This window comes from Micropterus salmoides, unplaced genomic scaffold, assembly GCF_014851395.1.
Source record: "Micropterus salmoides isolate LMB-PRFRI ecotype aquatic unplaced genomic scaffold, ASM1485139v1 Ms_hic_scaffold_12, whole genome shotgun sequence".
NCBI classification, from domain to species: domain Eukaryota; kingdom Metazoa; phylum Chordata; class Actinopteri; order Centrarchiformes; family Centrarchidae; genus Micropterus; species Micropterus salmoides.
Window position 1 is genome coordinate 8,870,743 of NW_024040263.1, and position 27,284 is coordinate 8,898,026.

General features: G+C 39.4%; 1 protein-coding gene across 6 annotated transcripts; it reads left to right on the forward strand.

Annotated features, from left to right (window-relative positions):
* Positions 1–4,142: 4,142 nt before the first annotated feature.
* Positions 4,143–26,055, forward strand: uso1 (USO1 vesicle transport factor). 6 transcript variants are annotated; one of them, XM_038713189.1, is made up of 27 exons: positions 4,143–4,395; positions 5,865–5,951; positions 6,952–7,016; positions 7,182–7,258; positions 7,516–7,527; positions 7,755–7,808; positions 9,280–9,380; positions 9,478–9,580; positions 9,779–9,834; positions 10,415–10,535; positions 10,683–10,861; positions 10,957–11,097; positions 11,220–11,308; positions 11,405–11,559; positions 12,384–12,589; positions 12,739–12,759; positions 17,349–17,459; positions 17,722–17,840; positions 19,233–19,414; positions 19,516–19,637; positions 19,760–19,898; positions 21,074–21,240; positions 22,401–22,457; positions 22,902–23,000; positions 23,429–23,533; positions 23,798–24,013; positions 25,129–26,055. In XM_038713189.1, the coding sequence occupies exons 1-27, from the start codon at positions 4,330–4,332 to the stop codon at positions 25,198–25,200; spliced, it is 2,922 nt and encodes a 973-aa protein (XP_038569117.1). In that variant the 5' UTR covers positions 4,143–4,329; the 3' UTR covers positions 25,201–26,055. The 6 variants fall into 6 exon arrangements, with proteins under 6 accessions (XP_038569117.1, XP_038569121.1, XP_038569122.1 ...); XM_038713193.1 differs by lacking the exon at positions 12,739–12,759; XM_038713194.1 differs by lacking the exon at positions 7,755–7,808.
* Positions 26,056–27,284: the final 1,229 nt, after the last annotated feature.

Here is a 27,284-nt window from a genome sequence, read left to right on the forward strand (position 1 = left end):
GTCATGTTTGCAGGTTCCTCCATAAAAGATCATGTAAATAACAACAAGCAGTTGTTACAGAAAACCCAGAGCACCGGTAGAAATCAGATCTACCGTCAGGCAGGCTTGTAGGGTTTGTAGTGAAAGAGATACTCCCTTACTGCGGTGCGGATTTGACTGCTGAACCTGTTGATGCAGGTCCAAGGGCGAGCAGAGAACTCCCAGGATCGGTTTTGGTTTTTTTAACTCAAATATTTTGCACCTGAAGAGACACGTTTTGCTTACAGCCTGATTTTGGACAATAAGTATAATGCAAAGCCTGTGAGTTTGAAATATGTCGTTGTTTAAGGCACGGAGGGTAAAAGGTGGACTTTTACAACAGAGTGTAGGATCCAGTGTTTTCGTAGAATACCAAAGACTAAGAGTCAGGATATCTTGGCCTCTGTTTAAATGTTTAAATGTTGTCTCAAAGTCCCTCATACGCAATACTAATTTGCTGGAGTTCACCTTTTTAAAGGTTCTCTGTGGCGTTTTGATCTTTATTTACACTTTTCTTTGTGTTGCACATGCTCGTGGGTGATGCACATTTCAGTCACTGGTTTCACATTATTCCAATGATCTACAGGTTGTGTTAACTCAGGCAGTGAAGAGGCAGACAGAAGAAGACAAAATGCTGAAAATGTTTTATAAAAAAATTATGAAGCGGAAGGAGAACATTCAACATGTTGATGAGGCACTGTGTTTTTGGTGACGCTGAATGAAGAAGAGAAACTTTTGTTTACGAGACAACTCCACAGGGCACCTTTGAGACTGAAGTGAACGCATTTGTGTAAATTCTTAACACAGTAATTAAGTTACAATTGGTACCCTTGCATGTTCAAAGGATTGAACATGATCTCATGATCAGTGGCACCTTCAGCATCTCTTCAGTCACAGACGCCTCTTCAGATTACGTTTCACTTAATGTAGTCAAAGTCAAACCTTTGTGCCAGTAAGGGACCCCTTTGACCTCCTGTTGGATTGCTGCTGCTTTTAGGAAACCGGCCCGCTTGGAGGTGTCCATCTCTCTAGTGAGGAGCTGGGAGGAAACTAGATGCTCCAAAAGGTGAGTGAGGAGGAAGTTGACGCCCCTCCTTGTATAAACCTGCTATAATTAGCACTTTGTCCACTAACTGGATTAGGTGGGAGGACGTTATAAGGCACAATAGGTAGATAGAGTACACAGGGTGGATCAGGAGGGGTTTCCTGTTTATCCTGTCCTGGTTTAGTGACATGAGGCGGAACGGGAGGGATTATCTGATGTGCGTCCTGCCCTGGTTTGTTGACAGATTGGAGGAGTCAAAGGATCATCAGTGATGGGAACAATCTGACATGGAGGGTTTTCATTTCTTGCTGTAGCAGCAACAGTTTCTCTCAGAAAGGACTGAAAAAATAAGCAATACAAATATGATTTAATATCACTCGCTAGCAGTGGTGGAATGTATCCAAGGACATCTACAAGTGTACTGTACTTCAATTTATACATTTGTGGTACAGTATGTTACTTTGTGTGCATTTCTTTTATCTTTCTACTTCACTCCATCTGTGTGTGTGAAATATTATACTTCCTACTCCACTACATTTGTACCATTTCATACCATTCTGTCCAGTGAAAGTGGTTATTTTGAATTACAATTTTTCTGATAAACCAAAGGCAAAAGTATTCCTTCATAGGTTGAGAAATAGACTATTTAAAACAAAATTTTCATTGTCACAAAGTTGAAAACATGGCTGTTTATCTGAGCTCATGAGAAGTTGACTTTTTTTAGACATACATGGTTCTCACACGACAGCGATGGTACAAACATATGATGATATATATAGACTATGATGCGTTGCTGTACATTAAATATAAAGTATTTAAAATTCACACATCCTTAAACATATACATGAGTAAAATGCAACACACACATTGATGCCATAGTAATATTAATGCAGAAACATCAGCTATAATTGTAAAACAATGACATGAAACATTTTACTGCAGAATCAAACTTTTACTTTTGGTAACATTAACATGCTTTTACTTGAGTAAGGTTTTGAATGCTGGACTTTTACTTGTAGTGGAGTATCTACACAGTGTGGTATTGGTACTTTTACTTCAGTAGAAGATCCGAATACTTCTTCCACCACTACCTGCTGGACATTAAAGTTCAACCATGCAAGGATCACAAATTTTACTGCTGAGAAATGATTTCATGCCGGACCATGTTTGCCATTTCCTGAAGCTTCTTGTTGATAATTTGCAAGGTTCAAAAGGATTGCTAAATGCAGGGCCATCACCATGCATCATCTCCTCAAGAGTATGTTAAAAATAAAGTCTAAACATTTTAAAATTAATTAATTAAAATGATTGGGGAATTTCATTATTTTATTCATTCAGTTAACTATAAAATAAAATAAATAAATGTAAAATTATACATTTGATCTAGCAGCTCTCCACCAGAATTAAATTCATGGCAATATGCAGAAGGCATCTAACTATGGGTGTTTTCAAAACTTAAACTTGGATTGCTGCTCATTTAGTTATAAATATTTAATGTTATAGATACATTTTTTAAAGATGTGGTCGTGTAATAATCCAGCAGAAGATTACAGTCCACATTGCACTTAGACGGGGGCCCAGCAGCTCACTTTTGTCCCAGGACCCCTTGCCAGGTAATTCCAACCCTGGGATCACCCACAGGTTAAATGCTTCTTATTTGTTTGACTTTCCGCTGGTATATGCGTCTGTACCGAAATTGTTGTTTAAAAGTGGTTTAGTACATTTTCTGTTTTTTGTACTATATTTCAAATTTATTTCATAGGTATTTTCATACTTCTACTTCTCATCGTCATCTTTACTGCATTGCATTTATTTAACAGCTATTGGGATTTTTATATACAAAACATAGGATATGTTTTGAAAATATAATTCATTGATACAGAATAAACTGCCTAAATAAACAGTGAAAACAAACTAACAAAGACAAACCTTGAATACTACTTGTCCCCAGCTTTGCATAATGTCAGATTGATGTGTGTTGGGCAGATTTGTTTTCATATGGTTTGGGAGGTCAGAGATGTTATTAAGCATATCATTCAAAACAATTCCTGACTTGCCAAAAGTCCTGTTACATAATGACGAGAGCTCCAAATGCTCTTATGTATTTATTTCTTGCTTCCTTGTCAATTTAGCGCTTATTAAAGCATTGACATTTATGAGTATATTCATCTATCAACTTTCACTGCTGCAGGTGATTAAAACTGCTCTAAAGATCATTAATAGCATCAGTGATATTGGAGAGGTGAGGTGCCTGCACAGAGACCAAAGGACACTGATGGACAGTACCCACCCCAGCCATAGCCTGTTGACCCTGCTGCCGCCTGGAGTCGTACCACCAGACTCCAGAGGAGCTTTTTCCCCCAAGGCTGAGACTTCATCTTCAGCACTCCACTATGTAAAATAGTTTTATTTCTGTATATAATTTTTCTGTACAACATTTACTCTTTGTAGGTAGCATAAAAGGAACTACAAACTTAATCTCATTATACAAACCTGTGTGGAAATCCGCCTCATGCCTTGTATGCACACTTACACACATGCATACAACAACAATGCTTCTTGCAGTACTACATGTTTATGCATCAGTAATAATATTATAATTAAATGCATGCATATGCAACATATCACGGCACTGACAGAAGCTAATCTGCTGCTGAGTATGTTTCTTTTTGTCACTTGAATCAGAAAGAGCTAGATATAGACATAAACATACAGTTGACATAAAAAGATTTAAAAACACATAAATTTGTAACAAACAGATGCAAGTTATAAAAGAATAATCAAGCTATGTGTAAAACAAAAACAATGTGGCAGTTACTTACATGCACATATTGAGCATATTTTGCTGATAAAGCCAACACTTTTTCACATTTTAAAGCAGAAACTTTGCATTTCTGCATTATTTCTACTTCACTTCTCTTTTAATGTTATATTTCACACAGTGATGAATTAAATGAAATAGCTGTCTTTGTATTAGTGTATTTTCACACAGTGTAATGAATGAATGAGATTTTCTTGCCCTTTAAATAACTGAACTCGCTTGTCTGCTGATCAGCCACGTAGCGCCACGTCTGCGCGCATGCGCAGTCCACTCACATTGGTGTTCCGGGGTCGGTCGGTCAGTGTACACAGTGAACAAATTATCATTGTGTACCTTTTTACTTTTTCTATTCACATAGTTAGTACGCGGACCTGTGAGGGGAAGTGTGAGGGTTTTTTCAGAAGAGAGACGCTTTGAATACGGCACCAAGAGGACGTCTGTGAAGATGAACTTCTTCAGAGGAGTGATGGGTGGGCAGGCAGCCGGGCCGCAGCCTACCGAAGCGGAGACGGTAGGAAACCAGCCCGGCTAGCCGCGGCTAGCTAACATATGCACCGCTGTGCAGCTGACAGACTCCACCACACACACGTCACCAATTAAACCTGGGTTTTTACACGGAGGATTATTTGTTTTATTGATCTAAAAAAAAAAGAACCCAGGATGATATGTTAAGAGACTGGGGCCTAGAACAACGAGCTAGTCTAGGCTAATAAGCTAACGCAGCGTATCTGTCAGTCAGCAGTAATTAGGGCTGTTTATGACATGTTGCTTTTACCTTCTTGTAGTAGCTATAATGTATGGGGAAATCAGTGAATGAAAAAAACAGACAGACAGGACTTCTAGGGGTATCAGCTGTCAGTCACTCAATCAACATCTTCCTACAATATATTTATTTTCAAGTAACGTTAACCTCCAACAATAAAACCGAATATAACTATATTCACATCCAGTATGAAGGATATAATCAAACAACCATTAAGCTATAAGTGCCACATAAGAATAAGGCTTTCTTGCTCTGCACTGTCCTGTAACTAACGATCACTTTCATTGTCGATTAAACTGCTGATAGAAAATATTGAACATTTGTCATCACCACTTCCCAGAGTGTTGTTCAAAACCCAAAGGGATTTTCATCTTCCAGTGATATAAAATAGCACATCCTCACGGTGTTATCAACTAGTATGAAACAATCAAGATCTTTCATGTACAGCAGCATGAATTAGATGCATCTAGTGTAATGTATGCAGTGATGGTATGTTTTGAAATCGATCCTGCTGGTTTTGCAGGAGCACATAATCAGATCTTTGTCAGTGAACATTCTTGTTTTGGCTGTTTAGAGAGGCATCTTGTTCCTCCTGCATAATGCTCAATACATTCATCAAGATGCTGTTAAATGTTCACGGCAGCACTGTCTTTCCCAATACTGGTACCTAAGGAGTAACTAAACATGAATCCAGTTTTTTGAGGCAGTAAATCATATTTACAGTCAATTTATTCTATTATAAGTTGTTTCGTGTCCCATTGTACAATGTTTTCCAGAGAAACTGTAGTAATTCTGTCCAACAGACCAGTGTTTCCCCAACTTTTTGGCCCCTTAAATTGAAGCAATGTGGCATATGTTACCAGTTGCATTCTGTACTAGTTGTGATCTTGGTAAACTAAGAATATATTTTGTATTGTTTTTTTAAATAAAATTAATCAGAAATAGCTTTGTTGGAGAAGTATGTGTACACATACAAGGTTTTTGCTAAACCTCTCAATGTTGCACACATTTCCAAGAACAGCTAACAAACAAACTGACCCATGAGACCCCCCAAAGAAGTGAAACATTTATGATGATACCTTTTACTCCATGCCTCTGCAGAATACAGCCACTCACGACGTCCACTGATCCCCCTTATCAAGACATAAGTACAAAACTCTTCATGGTAAATGAAGCAGAAATGCAAGCAAAATAAATAATAATTCCTCTGTCGACAGATCCAGAAGTTGTGTGACCGGGTAGCTTCCTCGACGCTCCTAGAAGACCGCAGAGATGCTGTCCGTGCTCTTAAATCCCTCTCTAAGGTAAAATACAAAGACAAAGTCATTGGAAACATGTGCTGAAGAAATATATTCAATTTGCACCTAATTAGGTAGGACGTAGCTAAAACTAATACAAGGAACCTTCATGAATGTGATAATGTTAGTTTTTGATTGTGGTTTTATTCTGCCTTTATAATCTTAAGAGGTCAGATTTATCGCAGAGCTGCAGTTTTTGACTACATCAGTGTCATGTAAATGATTGGCTACATGTTTTCGCCTCTGTCACACTGTCATGAATAAAACTCTCATTTGTCAAACTCTGCTGATTAAAATGAACTCATCATTGACGTAGACCTCTACAAAGCCACCTCTTCTCACTTCTGTTCATGGACTGTTTTGTTCCTGGCTGCCCCATCAACCATGAGTAATGAGTTTATCGGGCACGAATAATGGGTTTTGGAGGCACAGGGTTGCACATTGACGTGCAGCTGTGTCACAAACACAGAGGTGGATGTATAGACATCCTGTATTTTATACAAAGTACAATACAAAGTTTATTAATGTCCACATTGAACAAAATTCCTTTTTTATTTATTTTAGATTTTGTCTTCTTCAATAGTGTGTCATTGATCTTACGATCTGTTTGTAAAGCACTGAGTGGTTTAGGGCCAAAACACAAAACATTTCTGATCTGCTGCTAATTCATGAACTGTCCAGACCTCTCAGGTCATCTGGGTTCAGGTCTGCTAGCTATCCACACAGCAGCGTGCAATTTTTACTCTTATATGGAACAAACTTAAGTTCTTTGAAGTCAAGAAGTTTCCTGTTTGCCAGTGCCTTGATGTATTCATTCACATCTTCTTCTGTTTTATCATTTATAGCTTATTTTTATCTTTTATTTTACTCTTTCTATAGCCGTCTTTTTATGTAGCCTTGTGTTTCATTTATGTCTTTTTCACGTCTTACATACAACACTTTAAGTTGCCTTGTTCTTGAAAGGTGCCATATAAATAACTTCGCCTTGCCTTCCCTGTTATTGTAGAAATATCGCATGGAAGTTGGAACACAGGCGATGGATCACTTGATCAACATACTGCAAACTGATAGGTATGTTGATGTAGTATTTGTGTTTCTCTCATGGTGTCCTAAAATAGCTTTGTACATATTGTTTATAAAGTAACATGCAGTCGAAGGGTTTTGTTTGTCTCTAGTTCTGTTAACACTGAAACTTGTGTTTTGTTAACACTCTGCTTGTTCCTGCTAATTAAACAGGTCTGACTCTGAAATCCTTGGCTATGCTTTGGACACACTATACAACATCATCTGCAATGATGAGGAGGAAGAGCAAGGTGTGAAACCCTCCTGCAATTATTCGAAATAATGAAATTCATCCTAAATTGGTTATCATATGAAGATAATTCCTCCTAATTGTGTGGCTACTATAAACTGTATTGACTGACTGAGTAATTGTTTTGTTTGCATGTGTGAATTCAATTCATGTCAACTGGACATCAGTCAATTTGCATTCCCCTCTTCTGTGAACCGATAATGACTGCTTTACATAAGAATTCTCGTCTCTCTTCTCTTCCATGTTTTAACCGTACAGATGAATCAGAAGGTAAATCTCTTTAACTGTGCATGTGATCCACCCCCCAACCACCAGCAACACTTACAATCATTGGTTCCTCTTGGTTGGGTTGTGGGAAAAAGAGCAAATTAACAGTCCTGCAGTGCACACATTGTAAACTTGATGTTAAATTCAGGGCTGTGTTTTGGTTATCATCATGGCATGTCCAAGCTTTTGGGTGAAGCTTTAAAGTTACTCTTCCCCTCCTGCTCTCGCAGACGCAGTGTCTCATAACCCTGTCTCAGGGAAGCATACGAATGTTTCCATGCCTGGTCAGTACTGAAACTAAGTTATCCATGCAGTACTGCTAGATAACTAACTTCACTAAAATGATTTAACACTGGAAAACTGAAGGTGTTTGGGTGGTAATAATAATGCTTCACTAATACCATCTCATTCCCCAACCTCTGTCTGTTAATATGTCATTTGTCCTTGCTGCTTTGTTTTTCCGTCATGCTTTAGTAACTGGTAGTTTTTGCACTATTGTGGTGAAATTACACTGTTTAATTCTGTTTGCATCTTAAGTGTTTTTTTCAGCATGAGTTCACACAAATTACAAAAAATGCTCACCATCCTCTAATGGTAGCTAATTTTGTGTTGTGATCTGTGGATTGTTAGTAACAGGGACACAGTTTCTTGAAGGATACATTGATGTTTTTTTTTCACCCTATACTTGGTGATTTTTCTGATTTGTCATTATGACAAACATGTGGGCAAACAGTTTCCAACACGCTTTAGCAAAGTTTAAATTCAGAGTTGTCGCCACCTGGCAATTGTGAGACCAACATTCTCTATTTAGCTCTGTTTTTAGTCTCAACCAACTCCTGAGGGGAATGTCTGCCTCTTTAGTCACTAAATGCTCCTCTGTCGTCACCAGCTAGTCTCTAGTTTTTTCTGTCTCCTGTTTGGTGCTGGGAAGGTAGAATAATGTGGGTTTATGAGAGCATTTTCACTGAAAACAGCTGCTGCCTTCTGTGACTGAAAATAACTCTGTGAGAGGGAAGCAAGCCACTCAAGATGTAGGCCGTATAACCAAAACAATGAGCTAAAAGGAGCTAAAAAGTGTAGAGTTAGGTGATAGTTATGTGTGGGTACACTATAAATGACCTCTTTCACATTACACAAAGCCATGTGATCAATTGATTTTTACAATGCCATGACCAAAATTCCACCATCTTCATTGTTTTGGGGTGGAAGCAGAAATCTTAGAAATGGATATAACAAGATGTGGGTAAAAACATCTAAAACTATCTGCATTGCTAGATGCTGTTAAATTATGGCCAGATTAGCAGGTGGAAATTACACTTACTCTCAGTGTTGTGGTGTTGCTAACCAGCTTGTCACACTAAAGCTCTCAGCTCGTCCCACGTTAATTGTCTCTCTGCCTATGTTTACGCAGTAGAATCCCTTACAGTAACCCTGCTGAGGTCAACCTGTTTATCCTCCTGTCCAACTCTCCCCTCATATTGTGTGTCACCCTTTTTTCCCCCAGAAGGTGTGTTCACATGTATCACCTCGAGCATGTGCACATTTCTTGGAATGGATTCACATATCCATCCCTATAAAGTCATTATTCAGTAGCAGAAAACGGCCAGTAACAAACACTCTGGGAAGGTTTTAAAAAGTTGCATTATTGCTCAGGGTGATTACTATGAACAAATCAGCTGGTTCCCTCTCTAAACTGCTGGCTCCTGCTTTAGTGTTGAAGATGTGACTAAGTTCAGCTTTCAATCTCCTTCACAGATGAGGCTGCCCAGAAGCAGGCAGATGACCTGGGTGCCCAGTTCACAGAGAAATTTGTTCAGGACCCTGAGCATGTGACCCTGCTTCTCACTATGTTGGAGGTACTGAACTGTTTCCGCTCCAGTGCCAAGAGCTCTATGTTTTTATATTCGTCTAAACAACTGCCTGACATATTTATGCATTGATGTGCTTTTTTAGGAGTTTGACTTCCATGTGCGTTGGCCCGGGGTGAAGCTATTGACTGCTCTCCTGAAGAACCAGGGTGTCCAGGTCCAGGGTATCATTCTCGTCAGCCCCATGGGTGAGTTTCTCCTCTCCACATCTGATCAAACTCTTTTTGTGATGTCAGGAATTTGCTCAGGACCTGCACCCTCAGTTTTATCAGCATGTCTGTATCCCTTTACTGTGAGCATCTGTTGGCTCTAGAAAAATAGACAGTTCACACAAAAGTTAGTTTGTCAATATTTTCTTAGGAAATATGTTTATTTCTGATATGCAGGTGTTTCTAGATTGATGGACCTATTGGCAGACTCTAGAGAAGTCATTCGCAATGATGTGAGTACTTGTTCCTGCTTTTTTATGCTGCCATTTCGTAATAAACTACCTACAAAAGCCTCTAAAACTAAGGCTGCGTTCAGACTGACGTTAGCTCTGTGAGGAAAAAAATGCAGCCTTTTCATTCATTTGAATGAGGCCAGTTCGTTTGTACAGGGGCAATGCCAACACAGAGGACTCTGGCAACAGAATGCTTCATCTGGTGGATTACTTCTAATGTGAATGGCACATATTTACTGTTTACCTCACAATCATCGCGACAAAAGATAGTAATTCTAAAAATTTGAGCTGTGATAACTTTCCAGAATTGTAAAATCAGGAGTATTTTAAACCCCTGTGCAGTGTTTTGGCATCTGTGAAGCCTTCATACTCACAGATCTGTTACTCAAATTTGACTGCCTGGATTTTATTTCCTGTCTCACTGCTACCTTAAACACCACGCATCCACCAACCTGCATTGTTCTAACCCAGGGCTGATTTTGGTTTCTAGACCTTTTTGTCATGAGAATTAAGTGTGAATAACGCTACAGCAATGTCATTTTCAGGAGATGCCTGACGACCTGTTTTTCACTTCCAACAGGGCTTGCTGTTGCTTCAACAGCTGACCAAAAGCAATGCTGCCATTCAGAAAATTGTGGCATTTGAAAACGCATTTGAGCGTCTTCTAGACATCATCACAGAAGAGGGCAGCAGTGATGGAGGTAAAAGGAGTTGGAAGTTTCTGATCTTCAATACACAATTGTCTCTAAAGATTTAAATGCTTATTGTATTTTCTGCAATTGAAATAGTAAGTTTGGTGTTTTTCTTGAGAGACACATCCTGACGTACACCTTTGTCTCTTGGTGCAGGTATTGTGGTAGAGGACTGTTTGCTGCTGCTGCTCAACCTGCTAAAGAACAACAGCTCCAATCAGAACTTCTTCAAGGAAGGCTCCTACATTCAGAGAATGAAGCCCTGGTTTGAGGTCGGTGATGATAACTCTGGCTGGTCTGCTCAGAAGGTCACTAACCTCCATCTCATGCTGCAGGTAATGCAGAACAGTCACGTTTAGCTGTTGCTTTGAACAAGCAGAACAACGGGGATAATGTTTTGCTAATATCTTGCACAATGTTCTGATCCCAGTTGGTGCGAGTCATGGTGTCTCCAGTGAACTCTCCTGGAGCTACAGCCAGCTGTCAGAAGTCCATGTACCAGTGTGGCCTGCTGCAGCAGCTGTGTACCATCCTCATGGCCACTGGTGTGCCAGCTGACATCCTCACAGAGGTAATAGCAGAAAGTATTACTCAATCCTTTACTAGTCAATTACTAGTTGGTTAATCAAAAAGGCATTGCTTCCTTTTGAGACATCCTGCATTCAAGCTTGTGATCTGGCCACTTTCTTTCAGACCATCAACACTGTGTCAGAGGTTATCAGAGGCTCACAGGTCAACCAGGACTACTTTGCATCTGTCAACGCCCCCTCAAACCCACCAAGGTGAGACACCACCAATGTATGAAACCAAGATATTAAATCTGAATGTAAATTCTGTAGTGACCTAACTTTCTCTTTGTCTCCTTCATCTGTTCATAGACCAGCCATCGTGGTGCTGCTCATATCAATGGTGAATGACAGACAACCATTTGTGCTTCGCTGTGCGGTCCTGTACTGTTTCCAGTGTTTCCTCTACAAGAACCAAAAAGGCCAGGGGGAGATTGTGGCTACGCTACTGCCCTCCACCATTGATGGTCAGTTATAGACCAAGTTGACCAGTTGTTTAGTTTTGTCCTGAGAAGACATCAAATTTTCCTTGTGCAGACACTAATCCAGTAGATTAATCAGCTTTATGAATGCAGTATCGATTCAACCGCTTTCTATATAGCGCCTTTTCAGAATACTGTTAAAGTTTGATTAACACTAAAGATGATCCTACCTCAGTGCTAAACTTGAGTCACTTTTAATGCTTCCTACTCCCGCTTTAAACAGGTGTAGAATATTGACATCTCTGCTTTCCAATTGTTTTAACTGTAAAAGATTTTTTTTATTGTGGTTATGTTTTCTATTCAACACATTTAAGACACTGACATACTGACACATAAGGTAATGTAGGAAAAACAAATTATTAATACATCATTGTAAATAGCATTACTTGTGGGTATAGGAGAAGCTTCTTGCTAACAAACGTTGACAAGCCTGGTGAATCCATCAGTATTGCTTTTTGAATTGTGTTTACTGATGGAAAAATATTACATACACTTACACATATACACACATACATGTTTTTTTCTAGCTTTTGAGGTGCAATAAATGTAATCCCAATATAATTGAATCAAATCAAATCATCACTGTTAAGCATGGTTTGCACATTGCTAGTTTAGTGGAATTTACATATGTGGATTGGACTTCTTCTAAAAGTTATGACAAAATGGCATTTAGGAGTTAAGCCTGAAGCTGTTTGGGGTTTAGCCGTTTCTGCACATTTGTTGTAGTAAACCGGAATTTGCACAATGCACATTACCACACTAAGAGATATATGCACCATTATATTAATTTATTTCACTTTTTTCCCCAGCCAATTCCATCTCCGCCGGCCAGCTGCTGTGTGGAGGACTGTTCTCACCAGACTCTCTGTCCAACTGGTGTGCCGCTGTGGCCTTGGCACACGCCCTGCAGGACAACCTCACCCAGAAGGAACAGCTGCTGAGGGTTCAACTGGCCACCAGTTTGGGAAAGCCCCCTGTTTCCCTGCTGCAGCAGTGCACCAACATCCTCTCGCAGGTACGACAAAAAACAGTGGCACTTAGCATCTCCTTCATTGAACAGCTTATGTGTGTCTGGGTAGAAGACTGTGAGAATAGAGGCATTTTTGGTAAATAAACAACAGTGAACAGTGAATAGAACAGTATCACATTATTGTGGTTTTGCAGGGAGATAAGATCGCCCGCCGGGTAAGTAAAATGTGTGTGTGCTGTGCCTGTGTGTGTTTTGAGTGTGGGCGGCACCTATGCTGGTTATTTTGGCTTGGCATCTTTATTAAGGGTCTTGTTGGCCCAAGTGTTGGGGGATCTTTCTTCCCTTTAACTCTTTACTACCCCTTCTCCGTCCCTAACCTATGGCAACGACCCCTTCTTCCTCATTAGGGTGGCACACAAGTGCATTCCTCCCCAAAGATTTGGAAGCACTAGTTGCTCTCACTGTGTTCATCATTGGGGTTATGGGAAGTGGACACCCATGAGAGGCTCAGAGAAAAGGGTCACACCAGCTGTTTTTTGTGGTGTTATGTCCGCTGACGTCCACCTAACCCTTACGTTGCCCTGTGACGTTGCTCTTATCTGTCTGTTCAGGAAATGTGTGTTTGAGCAGCTTTTGGATCTTTTCCTGTCCGACTGAGAGATCTTCACTCTTGTCTGTCTTATTTCCACATACATGCTTACAAATGTACAGAGCAGGTTGCCAGAAGATTTTATAGTTTACAGAAGATTATTTAGTTTTCACTGTGCATCTATATGAGTTTAAGAGTTCTAGTGTTGATGAAGTTTGAAATTATTCAGCCATATTTTAAACAACGCAGTTTGCATTACTCTTTTGGTGCATCCCCTGGAGATGCCAACGTCTTCTTCTGTTTTTCTCTCATTGTAGATTCTGCAATGAGAGTCTTTGGCAGTCTGCTAAAATGCATGAACTTCCCTGCACCTTCCTGGTGAAAACTTTTGCTATCCGTTGACAAAGTCCTTGCTTTTGGTTAGCTTGGTCTCAAGTGAGGTGACAAAGTCTGTGTCAGGGGAACTGGGTCCCTCTCCTGGGCATCCAATTTACTTGTCAAGTTAAGCCAGAAGAAGTAACGAGGGGCCACCACCAAGTCTTAGCATAGTAGGGAATCTGGTGTATTGCCAGTCGGGCGGTACGCAAAAAGCGGAGGTCTTTTCAAACTCACTCCTGATAACTGAAATGGGTTCCTGGTGGTGTGAAATGAAGGGAAGGAGTCTGAGTAAGTACAGGAGGTCGATCAGTCCCAACTAGACGGAGTCAATCTCAGTAGACTCTCCTTTTCAGGAGTTGCCAACAGTAAGTTACCTTGGTGCGCCTGCATGTTGCAGCTAGATAACACTCAGATGCAGGAAAGAGCAGAGCTGTCAACCAATGACCGCCTCATGATGACAGACCTGGTAAATTCATTTGTACAGTGAGATTAAACTATGGATATCTGCTTAAGGCACATACCCATGGGGTCTAACTCTTGCTCCTTTTTTATGTTGGACCAATGCAATAAATTGTTTTTGGTCTGACCCCAGACCCTGGCTGTGATATCCTCCTAACTGTAGGAGCTCCCAGGCTGACAAGAATGTGGTCAGTTATAAGGGTGTTCCCATCGATCAGTTACCAATCCTGATCGGCCGATAACTGCTTTAAATAGTTTGATGGATGGTTTCTAAAAAGGCCGGTCAGATGATGCAATACTCACAATTTTTCGACCAGCAGCTAAAATGGTTTCACTACAGTCAGTGATCTGAGCAGGTTTCAAAGCTAGCTAGCACTAAAGTCCTTTTTCAGGAGGAAGCGATTGATGCGTCTAGTGCAGGTAGGAAGGGGAAGTGAGGTACAAGCTGGGGCAATCCTGTGAAACTGTCCACATGCTGCCAGAGTTGAATTGTCTCTTTTTCTACGCGGCGCACAGCGCATCAGGCAGAGAAAGTCTTATTTATACCTCTGTGTGTGTTTCCTGATGCAGACAGAGCAGCGCCGTTTAGCAGCTCAGGCGCTGCTCAATCAGCTGTCTGCCTCTCACTCTGTCTCTGCCCCACACTCTCTCTCTCTCTCTCTCTACTCCTCTCATGTCAACCCTCGTGCTTTTCCCAGGAGTCTGCTACATTTTACAGTCTTCTCCCGGTATCCTCCAATTGAAATGTTTCCCCGTAAATCTTTCTAAAAATATATTTTTTAAAACCCTGCTGAAGGAAAAAGAAGAACGGAATATTTCACTCGCATGTGCCCCTAAAAATAGATAGCCTCTGTGCGAACTGGAAAAATGATTGACGATGTGCGAGTAAAGAATGCAGCCTACTGTAGCCTAGTTAACTGTTCCGCATAAATGGTCAATTATCTTCCAACAGAACAAGAATATTTCACTTGCTACTAAAGGCCAAAAACTATAGTGGTAAACTATATATGAAATTATAAGGATTATAGAAAGTATAAGTAACATTAACATTAGTTAATTATTAATTAATTATTACATTAACAGTATACTATTGAATTAACATTGTACTTTTATTTATTTAAATGTCCCTTTTATTTTCAAATCCCATTGTTGACAGGTATGACTCCTCTCTCTACCCCTTAAAGGCAAACAGAAACTGCCTGAGCTTTCCAGAACAAAAAGCGGCTACTTCATAGTTTATCATCGACGCATATCGATGCAAAAGCCATCAATATTTAGAATATTTTGGCTATTATTTTGTTGCAGTTTTTATCGGTGAGGTAATTTTATGAAGATGCTGTTTGTTCTGTTTTTGGGAAAGCTATATTTTTAAAGCTATCCGATGCTCAGAGTAACCAGGCAAAGGCTGCTGTGTTTTAAGTCACTGAAAGAGAGCGACAGGAATATGTTGCCCATGTTTCCTGCCAATAAAATAAACAGTTGTCATTTCATGATACTTTATCATCTATTAATTGTAATACTTAATACATTGTTTTTAGGAATAGTTAAATAAATATATAATGCTACATGATAAATAAGAAGGCTTCAAATAGACCCGGTGATTGGTGATCGGTATCAGCCGATACTGCTTTCAGCAATCTGTGATCGGCCCCAAAAATCCTGATCGGAGCACCTCTAGTCAGTTGGCTTTGAAAGTTAGAGGTAATGTTTTGATGTTGAGTCTAGATTGTTTTCCCTTACAACCTGTTTTAATGGTGGTTTTCAGTTTTGAAAGAAGGGATGTGCCTTTATTGTTCTGACATAAATTCACTTTAAAGGTTTCAATGACTAGATGGAGTCTTTAATTTGAACTATTAGGCTGCTGTTTTAACCACGGTCACCCACACAGAAACATACAGAAGCACATTATATACATTATCGTTTTTTTGCTGAGGCCAATGTTTGATCAATTAATATTGCTCATTTTCCTGTCGTTTGTTTTCCTCTTCATTTGTGCATTTCGTCACATTTGGAGACTAAATCTGAAAAGGTGATTTCGTAAGTTTTTGTAGTATGGAATGCTGATAAGTTTTTACCCACACCTTCATTGCTCAGACCTCCATACTTTTCAATTTCTCAAAGAAATCTGCTCTTCTTAAAGCATGTGTGCATTAGGTGTTAATGCACCATCTTATTAGCAACGTTAAGCTACAGCGTGGAGTTTACAGATTGAATTTGCCTCTGCACTGTGTTTTAATCTGTATTCATCCTCTTACATTCCAACTCCATGAAAATAATCCCTTCTTTTCCTACTGCAGATTAAGAGAAATTATTAAAAACTGCACAATTGCTTACTTTTTCCATTGGAAGCAGACTTTTGTAAAGAAAGAAAATCCAGGTTGAGGTCTGTTGTAGATCTTAAACCTGTCTTAACTGTTTCTCAAAGCTGTTTTCATGGAAATGCATGATCATTTTTATATCACTTTTGTATCGTTACGATTCCTTTTTCATTCTTAAAATATGCACATTTAATAGGTTTTGCTTTGCATGTGCTGATAGCTGGAAATACATTAAAATGTCAATATAGTTGGATGGCAAGTCAGCAGTCACTCGTGGAATGAAAATTGCGAACTTGTGGAACATGTGACGACAGGAGGTAAAGATAAGGGTTGTTTAGGCTTTAGGGACATTGACTTATTAATACAGGATTGCTTGCTCTGGTCATCATAACCTCCTTTTTTTTTTGTTTGTGATAACCTTTTTAACTACTAATGCTTGATGTGATTGAAGTGCTTCCATTAAAGCATTGATGGATTTACTTAACCTTTTCCCAATTTTTGTTGATTGGGAAATCAAATGCTGTGTTTTTATCCCAGCATGTCAAGATGGGGGCGGGGGGGCAAGGGGGGGAGGACTTGGCTAATTGTTAAAAAATGTCATACGCCAACAAAATTAAATCTAAACACTACCTCATACACTTCAAGCACTCTTGTTGCAGTTTTATCAGCCCTCTTTTATTTAATTTTTTCAGTTTGAATTTAATACATTGGCAATAACTTTGCTTGATTTCTTGATAGTCTTGTGTCACACTAAGCAAATGCAAATTAAGTTGCTCTTTAAAGAAATGACAAGAACTGTTTCTTAACCAATTTCCCTTTCTGGATTTAATCTAAAAATCTATGACCGGGATTCAAATTGTAATTACTTGTAGTATCCGTTGCCATCCTGATACTGGTCATGATCACATTGAACATCTGGTGCTTCAATGTCAAATCTTTTAATAACTCAAAACCTCTTAAATATCTTTAGAATGTCACATTTTTGGTCTATACAAGTCTGCATGCAACATGCAAGAAGGTTATGTTTGACATATCTTTTGTTTGTTCTTATGCTCTGCAGGGTAGTAAAGTGCAGACCAGGGTGGGCCTCCTCATGCTGCTGTGTACATGGATCAGCAACTGTCCGATAGCTGTCACGCACTTTCTACACAATCAGGAAAACGTTCCCTTTGTATCCTTGAAGCAGCTTACAAGTCATCTGCCAGTTTCCTCTCCTGTTACTGTTAAGATTTACTTAACTTCTTTCAAACCGACCTTGTGTTTTCATTTTTAAGTGTTGACTTTAGGCTTAAAGTTCAATTCAATCCCTGTGTAAAATGGGCCAACATAAACTGATTATCAATGAGAATGGGGACATCATATTCCACTTCCTCGTTAAAAAGGGGTGTGGGAGTCTGAAACTGAATGAATCCTTGACTCTGGGACTTCTGTAGCTGACAGCACAGATCTCCGAGAACTTGGGAGAGGATGAAAGGCTAGTGCAGGGCCTGTGTGCGCTGCTGCTCGGCATCTGTATCTATTACAACGACAACTCGCTGGAAAACTACACCAAGTAAGCATCCGCCCCACAAGAATCCGTTATCCAGATATTGTTTTTGCACCAATGCCAATCAGATTTTGCGGGCACACAAATGTACACAGGGATTCAGTACACATATTCACAAACTGTTGTAGTCTTATTAGTCTAAAACCCCAACACACATGCAGTTGTACGGCCACATATTTGAACCAGTATTCCTTTATTTTCAGTGTATTGAAGTAAATATGAACTGTGTGGTGAGTAGTCACTGAATTTATATTGACTGAAGCTTTATTGTGTGAATACGGTCTCTCCATGTAAGTTACACAGTATCTGATTTGGTGACCCATCTTAGCATTTGCAGAGAAACACAGAGAGAGAGAGGGAGAAAGCACAGACCAGGTAAAGCCACAGTTGTTGTGACGTCATTCACTGATAGTCTGGGAATACTGTACAGTATGTGAATCATACAAATAGCCTGGTGTTCTGCTGTGGGAAACATACTTATTTAGTGTGTAGGTCTTCATTTTTTAACAAGAGTATATTAACAGTTCATTGTTTCCCACAGAATGACGGTCGGGTGTGATTGGTGTTGGGGTTAGTGGGATATAGGCTAGGTTTTTTCTTATTTAACCATTTTAATTATATTTCTTTCATTCTCCACCTTATTTTAGTGTTTACTCACTAGTCTACATGAATCTGCTCCCTTTCCCTTCAGTTCTCTTTTCCCCCCACACACACACCTCTGCTGCAAACACAGCAGTTTGCACCGCCTCTTTCTGTTTATCTATACGTGTCAGCAGTTGGCTGTGTTTTATAAAGTCGGCAAAAAGACATAAAAGTCGTCTTTTGGATTTTTCTGTCACAGGTGCCACGCATGTGGCTGCACTGGGGTGTTCACTGTCGCTTTACATGGTTCGCGCTTGTAAAATATCCACTGTGACCGCGTCTTGTAACATAAAAGATAACAACACTCTCTGTGTTTATCTGTAAAATGCTAAGATTGGTTGCCATATATACTTTGGCTGGCTGGCCTAAGTAAAGTCTACATGTGGGAAACACTGCAGTTTTTCAGTAGGTTTAATTTAATTATTCTGGGTGTGAAAGGCTGCTGCAAGTAAAGTTTAATTTCTTTCCCCTACTTTTTAATTTTTTTTATTGCAGTCATTCATTCACACCCTGGGTCTGTGTCATGCACCTAATTTGCAGATAGAGTGTATTAACATTTAAAAACACATGGATACGCAATGAAGTTCTTCCAGAATTGTACCTTTTGTTAGCCTAAGTTCTCTAAATGCCCGAAACCGATCAAGCAAACCAGGAGGTTTTTTCAAAAGATCAGATGACTTATGTCATGTCAGCACAGTAAATGTTAAAAGGCTCTGTTCTGGTTAAGACCTGCCATTTCATCTCTGTCCTCCTCAGAGAGAAGCTAAAGCAGCTCATCGAGAAGAGGATTGGAAAGGAAAACTTTGTAGAGAAACTGGGCTTCATCACTAAGCATGAGCTGTACTCGAGGGCGGCTCAGAAGCCGCAGCCCGTCTTCCCGTCTCCAGAGCAGATGCTGTTCGACCACGAGTTCACCAAGCTGATCAAAGAACTGGAGGGTCAGTCAGAGACCGTTCTCGACTCAAATTAATTTGGTGTGGAGTTTGTAAAGATTCCTGAGAGTTTTTACAAATGATTTCTCCCGCTTAACTCTAAACAGGTGTGATCACCAAAGCGGTTCACAAATCCAGTGAGGAGGAGAAGAAGGAAGAGGAGGTGAAGAAGACATTAGAGCAACATGACAACATTGTAACTCAGTATAAAGAGCTGATCAGGGAACAGGTAAACAGAGCTAAGTGGTAGTGCCATTTTCAATTCTGCGTGTGGTTTTGTATTATTTGATGTTATTTCTGTTTGACGTTCTCTCCTTGATGACTATTGGAGTTTGATTGTGTGATCCTCAGGATGCTCAGATCCAGGAGCTGAAAGAGCAGGTGAAGTCCATGTCATCTCAAAATGAACAGATGCAGGCTACAGTCACCCAGCAGCTGTCCCAGATCCAGCAGCACAAAGATCAGTACAACATCCTAAAGCTAAAATTAGGTGGGTTCACCTCATTGGTTAACATGTAACAGGTGTTTTGTGTCCGCGAAGAAAAGCAGGGTCATCGTTTATCACAAGAAGTACTCTTAATCCAATCCTTAAGGCAAAGTTGAAGACCTTTAATTATCTTTCTGTGTGTGGTGTTGTGCTGTTTTCATATAATCCTGTTTATGATGAAGTTACTCAGATAGGGAGCAACAGTGATACGCAGCGACATTGCAAGTTTTACAACAGAGGCCACAGGTCGGCAATATGTATGATCAGAGCGGTTTTAAAGGAATCCTACTTACAATTTGGGAAATATACATATTCTCTTTTTGTCACAAACACAACGTAAACATGACAATTTGTGATTTTAAGGGGAGTTACATTGGTGCCAAAAGGCTTTAGAATTTTCTATATTCCTGCACAAATATGACCTAAAACACACTCAGAGTTTCTCACTAGTCACACAAAGTAGATCAAGCGAAACCAATTACACAAATGTGGATCATTATACTTTGTAATTTATTCAACGAGGAAAATTATCCAATATTGCATAACTGTGAGTGGCCAAAGTATGTGATTATGTAAAGATGAGCACCTTAAACTGAATCCTGAACCTGATGGGAAGCCAATGCTACAAAAACAGCATTGGTGCGGTGTGACTCGTCTGACTAAACCTGGTCAATAGACTTGCAGCAGCATTTTGGACCATTTGCAGATGGTCCAGAGACGACTTGCTGAGGCAGGTGAAGAGAGACTTACATTATTATAACCGGGATGAAATGAATCTGTGAATTGCTAACTCATGTGTTTTCCTTGTTTCCTGAGTAAAGCTGAGTGTAGCAGAGTCCACAACATCTTATCTAAAGAATTTAGATAGTGTGTAAACTGTCATCATAACTGCGTATATTAAACAGACTTGCCTCTGAAGAGACAAAAAGACAGTCCAAGCTTTTGCCTTTTAATGTAATTTTTTTACTGTACTCAAACTGCTCTAATAAATCGGCCAGTGTGTCGTTATGAGATCGCTGTGTTATATTACTTGAGCTGGTTGTGTATTGTGTGTGTATATCTATGTATGATTACCTTACAAAAATCAATGGAGGGGGTAACACTTCATTGATCATGATGCATTTCCTGTTGAGTCTTAACATTTTTAACTAAGTTTGTGTATGTGGTCATAACTTCAGGTAAGGAGAACCAGAGTCAGTCCAACAGCCAGGGAGACGGCTCCCAGCTGAACGGGCTGCAGACGGAGGAGCTCACACAGCTCAGAGAGGAGGTGGAGGAGCTCCGCAAACAGCACACACTCCTTCAGACACAACTCGGGGACAAAGACGCACTCATCAACACCCTGGTTAGTCAGTATCTACGTACAGTATTTATTTATTTGTTTGTGTGTGTGTTCATGCATCACACTCAGGGCTGATTTCAGAGGCACAAATTTCCATAACATAAAACCAGTAATGAACAAAGACCATTTGTCAAAGTTGAGCTGTTGTCAGGGGTCGCAGAGTTTATCACGATGTCTGTCTGTGTGTGTTTGCTTGTGTAAGCTTCAAGAGGAGACGGACAAGCTGTGCAGGCAAAACACACTCCTCCAGACACAGCTCAGTGACACCCGGGGGGCTCGTTTCCCCAAACAACAGTAGACAAACTGCCTTTCAACTCATCACTGTTGCCTGAAAAACAGTTGACATCATTACACAAATTGTGTTTAGCTTCATCCATTCATAACAGATAAACAGCACGTAGACTTTGAACAGTAAATGACCAAACCACACTTCACTCACCATTGTGACAACAGCCCGACATCATTACACTAAATGGACGCCAACTACTGTTTTCAAACATACCAAAACTACTCGCAACAACAAACAATTTCTTACAACAGACAATTTTCTAAATTTATTAATTGTACAAGTTATGTTTATGCAGAATCCTTCCCAGTTTGGCTTCTTCCATGTCATGATTTGTTGCCTTTTTTGTTGTTGTTTTTTTTTTATCATTGTAAATTGAATATCTTTGTTTTTTGGACTGTTGGTCTGACAAAACAAGACATTTTAAAGATATCACCTCTACAGTCAAGAGTTAATTGATTGATCTACAAAATAATCAGTAGATGAATCAATAATGGAAAATAGTCATTAGTTGCAGCACTGGTCTAATCTTACGATTAGAATTGCATGTGCTGTATATATTTTGTCCTCTCATAGTGAAATCTACTCTGTAGCATACAAAGTATCTAAAATTGGCTGCACATTGATGACAAAATTAAAATGCTCTTATATGTATTTGACAGAAAAATGTTATATTCTATAATATAACACGTAGGAAGTGAGTGCTTCCACTTTTGCTACTTTAAGTACATTTAGCTGATAATACTTCTGTACTTTTACTAAAGTAACATTTTAAATTCAGGACTTTTACTTGTAAGGGAGTATTAAGTAAAAAAATCTGAGTACTTCATCCACAACTGAGTCACTAATATATTATTCTCACTGTATGTAACTGTAGAGGTCGCAGACAGCAGAGAGTTCAGCGGGAGGATCGGAGAACACAGAGCTACTCAAGGTGGGATTCATCACTACTCACTTCCCCTGACTTTTGTTTCCTAATGAATGTGTAAAGAACACTGCTGGTATTCTGTATTTTTCTTATCGTTAACAACAAATCCCGTGAAAAGATGAATACAAACAAAAAAATGGTCTGCCTCTTTATCTCTTATCTTCTGTCACTCAGCCCAAAGCCCATTGATCCTATTGAAGATGGTAATCTTAAAGATTGGTCATGGTGATGAAATGTTATAACATTTTAACCAGTGTGCATCATTTATGTGTTTTTAATTGTATTGTGGTAGAGTGGGATTAAATTTATTTGGCTACACAAGCAATACTTGTTAGCGGGATCTTTGACAATAAGAAAAATATAGAATATCACCAGACTTGACCTTAAAACTTCAAGCTAAAGTGTTTTCTTATTTTCAGAAAATGCATTTACTACGTTTGTTTTCTGCAGGAGCTGGAGGCTCTGAGGAGTCAGGTCCAGTCCCAGTCTGCAGAAATCAACCAGATGAAGACAGAGAGACAAGAGCTGCTGAGAAGAGCTGAAGCTGCGGTAAATATGACATTTTGTGCCATATATAGATATCCGCTGTCATACCACAGGACAGAAGCTTCTGCCCTAAGACTGTGAAACTCCTTAAATCATCCTCCACCATGTAAAACATTTTTATTTATTTTATTTTATTTATTTTATTTTATTCTACTAACAAACTCAAAGGCCGGTCATTTCATTCGTACTTATTACGGTCCTGCTACAGTCACAGATACCAGATTTTTAAAAGAGATTTTCCCATTTTTGATTTATTGTTTGCTGTCGGGAAGTAAGGAGAATTTTAACTCGAATGCTTCTGAAATAAATGACCTACCCTAACTTTAATCTTGTTAGACAACACTGTGTTGTAAAGTAATAAATAAACAAACCTTGTAGCTATTCTTCTTAACAGACACTAAATTAATCAGCTTTCCACTGGTTTCTGTCAGACCTCAGACGCAGTCCCCAGCAGTGACGGCTCATTAGACGCCGCCAAGATGGCTGAACTAGAGAGCAGACTCGCAGCCCAGACGACTGAGACAGAGAGACTCAAGGTGTGTAGAATGTTATAACAAAATGTCTGTATGACTATTGTCTCTGAAGCATCACTTGGTCCTGATTGACTTCCACTATTTACACACTTGTTATTATTAATACACTTGTTTATTTATTCATCAGATGTTAGGATTTCTTCCTGTGTTCCCATTATTTGTATTTATGGATCATTCTATTCAAGATCTACACCCTCGGCCTGTCATTGTCCCATTCCGCCCCTGACTCTTTGTCCTCTGTTTTCTCCATCTTCGTTCTTGGTTCAGGAGGAAGCAAAGAAGTCGTCGGAGGGCCGAGCTGAGCTGGAGCAGCAGCTGGCTTCAGCCACCAGCACAGTGGCCATCCTGCAGACGGAAAAAGCAAAGCTGCAGACGGAGGTGCAAGAGTCCAAGAAGGAGCAGGATGACCTGCTGATGCTGCTGGCGGACCAGGACCAGAAGATCCACAGCCTCAAACAGAGACTTAAAGACCTGGGAGAGACGGTAGACAGAGATTTCTTTTCTGAATTCATCAGTAGTTGTAACTCTGGTCATAATGTTATAATTGGAGGTTGTATAGATGAGGCAAATGCTAGTTGGACTGAATGACAGTAAAAAAAAAAAATGCTGCTTTAAAAGGGGGACACGCATAATGATTGTGGTGCTGATTGTAGTCACAACCTATCAGACTAGGTTGGATTGAGTTTTTCTAGTCTGGGCCTGTTGGTGTTGATTGTCAAGACATAAAATCATACAGTGTTGATTTTGTCAACAAAAACCGTGACAGAACATTGCCGTTGACAATCTTTTTTCCATGACTGCAACGACACTACAAATAAATAATAACTTGACTATAAAAAAAAAAACAGGCGATGGGCCATGAAGGACAATCATTTTATAACCTACTTATCAGTTTCAGTGCAGAGCCACGGCTTACCTCACTGGTTCATCTCACTTTGATGATGTTCAGCCACCTCCAGCTCTTGTTGGTCCTGTAGCCCTCGTCTCTACTTCCACCATTTCATCCAAATGTTGTCGTAAATTAGCAAGTCCAGCTGTTGATATTTCTCCTTGGGTACCATCCCGCATCAGAACTGGTGTCATTACAGGATTGTGGAAGTTGGCTAAAGCTGGAATTGTTAAGCTTGTACGGTACGAACATGCACGTCTCCGTAAACCTGCATAGATGAGGGTGTTATTAGTAACTATAGGTTGCAGAGTGGATCTGGGTATCAATCAAGCTGATTGGTTGTACCAGCTTTTGTGGTGTTTTCAATACGTACAAGTATAAAGGAAACCGCTGTACGTTATAGCTGTAGTCTATTCTATGTCCAGCACATTGTCCTCTGTCATTACTCATTCATTACATCCTCCTCTCTGACTATTAAGACAGAAACGTCTGCATATGTTGGTGAAAAGAGGAGTTAATTTAATGGGTTTCTAGTCTTTTAAGCTGTTTAACCAGTTAAACTTGGTGGTAGTTTTTAGTAGCAGAGATGTCGTGACTAGTAAACTTTATGGTAAGAACAACACCTTCAGAGACATTACTTTGTGTCCTGACCACTCAGCTGTGTGTGTTGTGTGTTTGCTTTAGTTAGACTGTGACACTTTCCTTACAGGTGGAAGATGAAGATGACCTCGACGCTAGGGATCAAACAGATGACGATGAGGAGGATGAAGATGAGGACTAGAGGAAATAAACACTGAAAGAGTGAAAAAAGGAGAGATGGGAAGTTGTTTTCCAGCAGGCAAGAAAAGACACCTGAGAAACAAAAGCATAGGACTAATATATTGAAGATGTTTCTCTTTCCAGCTGCCATGACATGTTCATATTTCTTTTCCCCTTCTGTCACATCACATTTACATGTTAGTCATTTGGACTGTTTTTGATGATGTGGTTCTTCGGTTTTCAGTGACAGCTAAAAACACGTCAGTGCATTCATCTCTGCCCTTTTACCGTCAGGTTTTGATGGATTTTTACCAGTCTTGTGTTTATTGTAATGTATTGTCATAAAAAAAATGCTAGGTTCATTTTGACACACAAGTCATCTGGGAAATTTAGAGATGAGGATTTGAAATGTAGCAAAAATGCAATTATAAGCAGATGTGAGATTATTCTCATTTCATCATAAAGATGCTGCCAGAGCTCTTTTGGCTTTTTCCCATACTGCTCTGCTGCTCTCCCCAACTTAAGATGCACCTACAGCAGTAAGATCACCTGCAACATGTCACTGTGCTGTGCCCTGACCTCACACCCCCAATCAGTTGGAGTGTTACACTATTTCAACACTCAAGAGTTGTTTCATTTCACTTTGACGACACACCCTATCTGCTCTACAATATGCTGCAAAACACTGACCGAAAAGATGTAAAGACAAAAAAGATATTTTTGCAACTTTTTGTCCAGTTCTGGCATCTAGCTTCTGTATGATATTGTGTAACTTATCAATTTATGAGCCACACTGAAATGAAAAAAGAATCTTATCAGTCTTTATGCCTGTATGGAGGAGTAATTGTAGATAAATAAAATTTTACTAAATCCACAATGAGATTTTTGCGTATGGCTTTTCACACTTATTTAAATATAGGGCACGAGAACTTCTAACACGTAGCCATCATATGAATACAAATGATGCTTGTGTTTCAGTATCTTTCTCTTGTCATATCATTGCTACTTCAGATTTGCCAAATAATGTCTTTGCTGGCAAAGATCTAGGACTTTACAATACCTAATGATGCTTTGCTGATTATAAACTGCAAAATTTTTTTTTCCTGCAAAACCATTTTTGTGATATATAATAATATCAGATGCATTTATATATTATATATATATATATATATATATATATATATATATATATATATATATATATATATAACATGGATGTTTCAGGAAATATCTGATATAACTATAAAGTCTAAGCATTCAACGCCCCCTTCAGGTACTTGATTGGTTGTTTGGGGGCATTTTTATGTTGCATTCCAGACTGAAATACCCAAATTTCAACCTCAAAGCATTCCAGGTGTATGGTGGTGCATGACGCCGAAAGTGAACGAAAAACATGGTTGACCGTGAAAAATTTATAAATATATTTATTATTATCAAATTAGTTGCAAATAAAATGAGGTGATTCTTCTTTCAGTGCAACACACCTGTTTCCCCTTTTTTGAACATTAATCTTATCTATATACCAGCTGGACTGATACTGTCTAGTTTACAGATAATTGATACTTTTGTCTGCATAATATTAGTAAAGGTGTCAGTGAGACTTGTGTTAGGGCTTGTGTGCAGTACAGATGCTCTTCATAGAGGCCTCTGCTGTTGTGAATGCTCTTGTGATGGCTGTGTTTCAACACTGGAGGGCAACAAATGCCCTCAAATAAAGATGTGCACCAAACATCACTCACAAAATGACATTATATGTTCTTTAAAATAGTATATGAGGAATGCAAGAAGGATTCAAATGAAAATTTGACATGACTGTCACCAGTTGTCAGTATTCAGCTACTGTCAGCTACTTTTTCTCACCTGAGAGCTGAGATCCTACATTCAATTATCTAAACATCATCACTCTGTATCTATTGTGTATTTCCTCCGTTAAGTGTCTACCATCAGTTAAAGCTGAACAGAAGAGTGCTCCTCGCACACACATACACACAGAACCATATGGGATCCATGCAAAATACTGTGATATTTATCGTGTATAACAGCTGTACACTGTTTAGACCACATTGAACCAGTTCCACATGCTTCAGGGCCCCGAGGGCACATTGT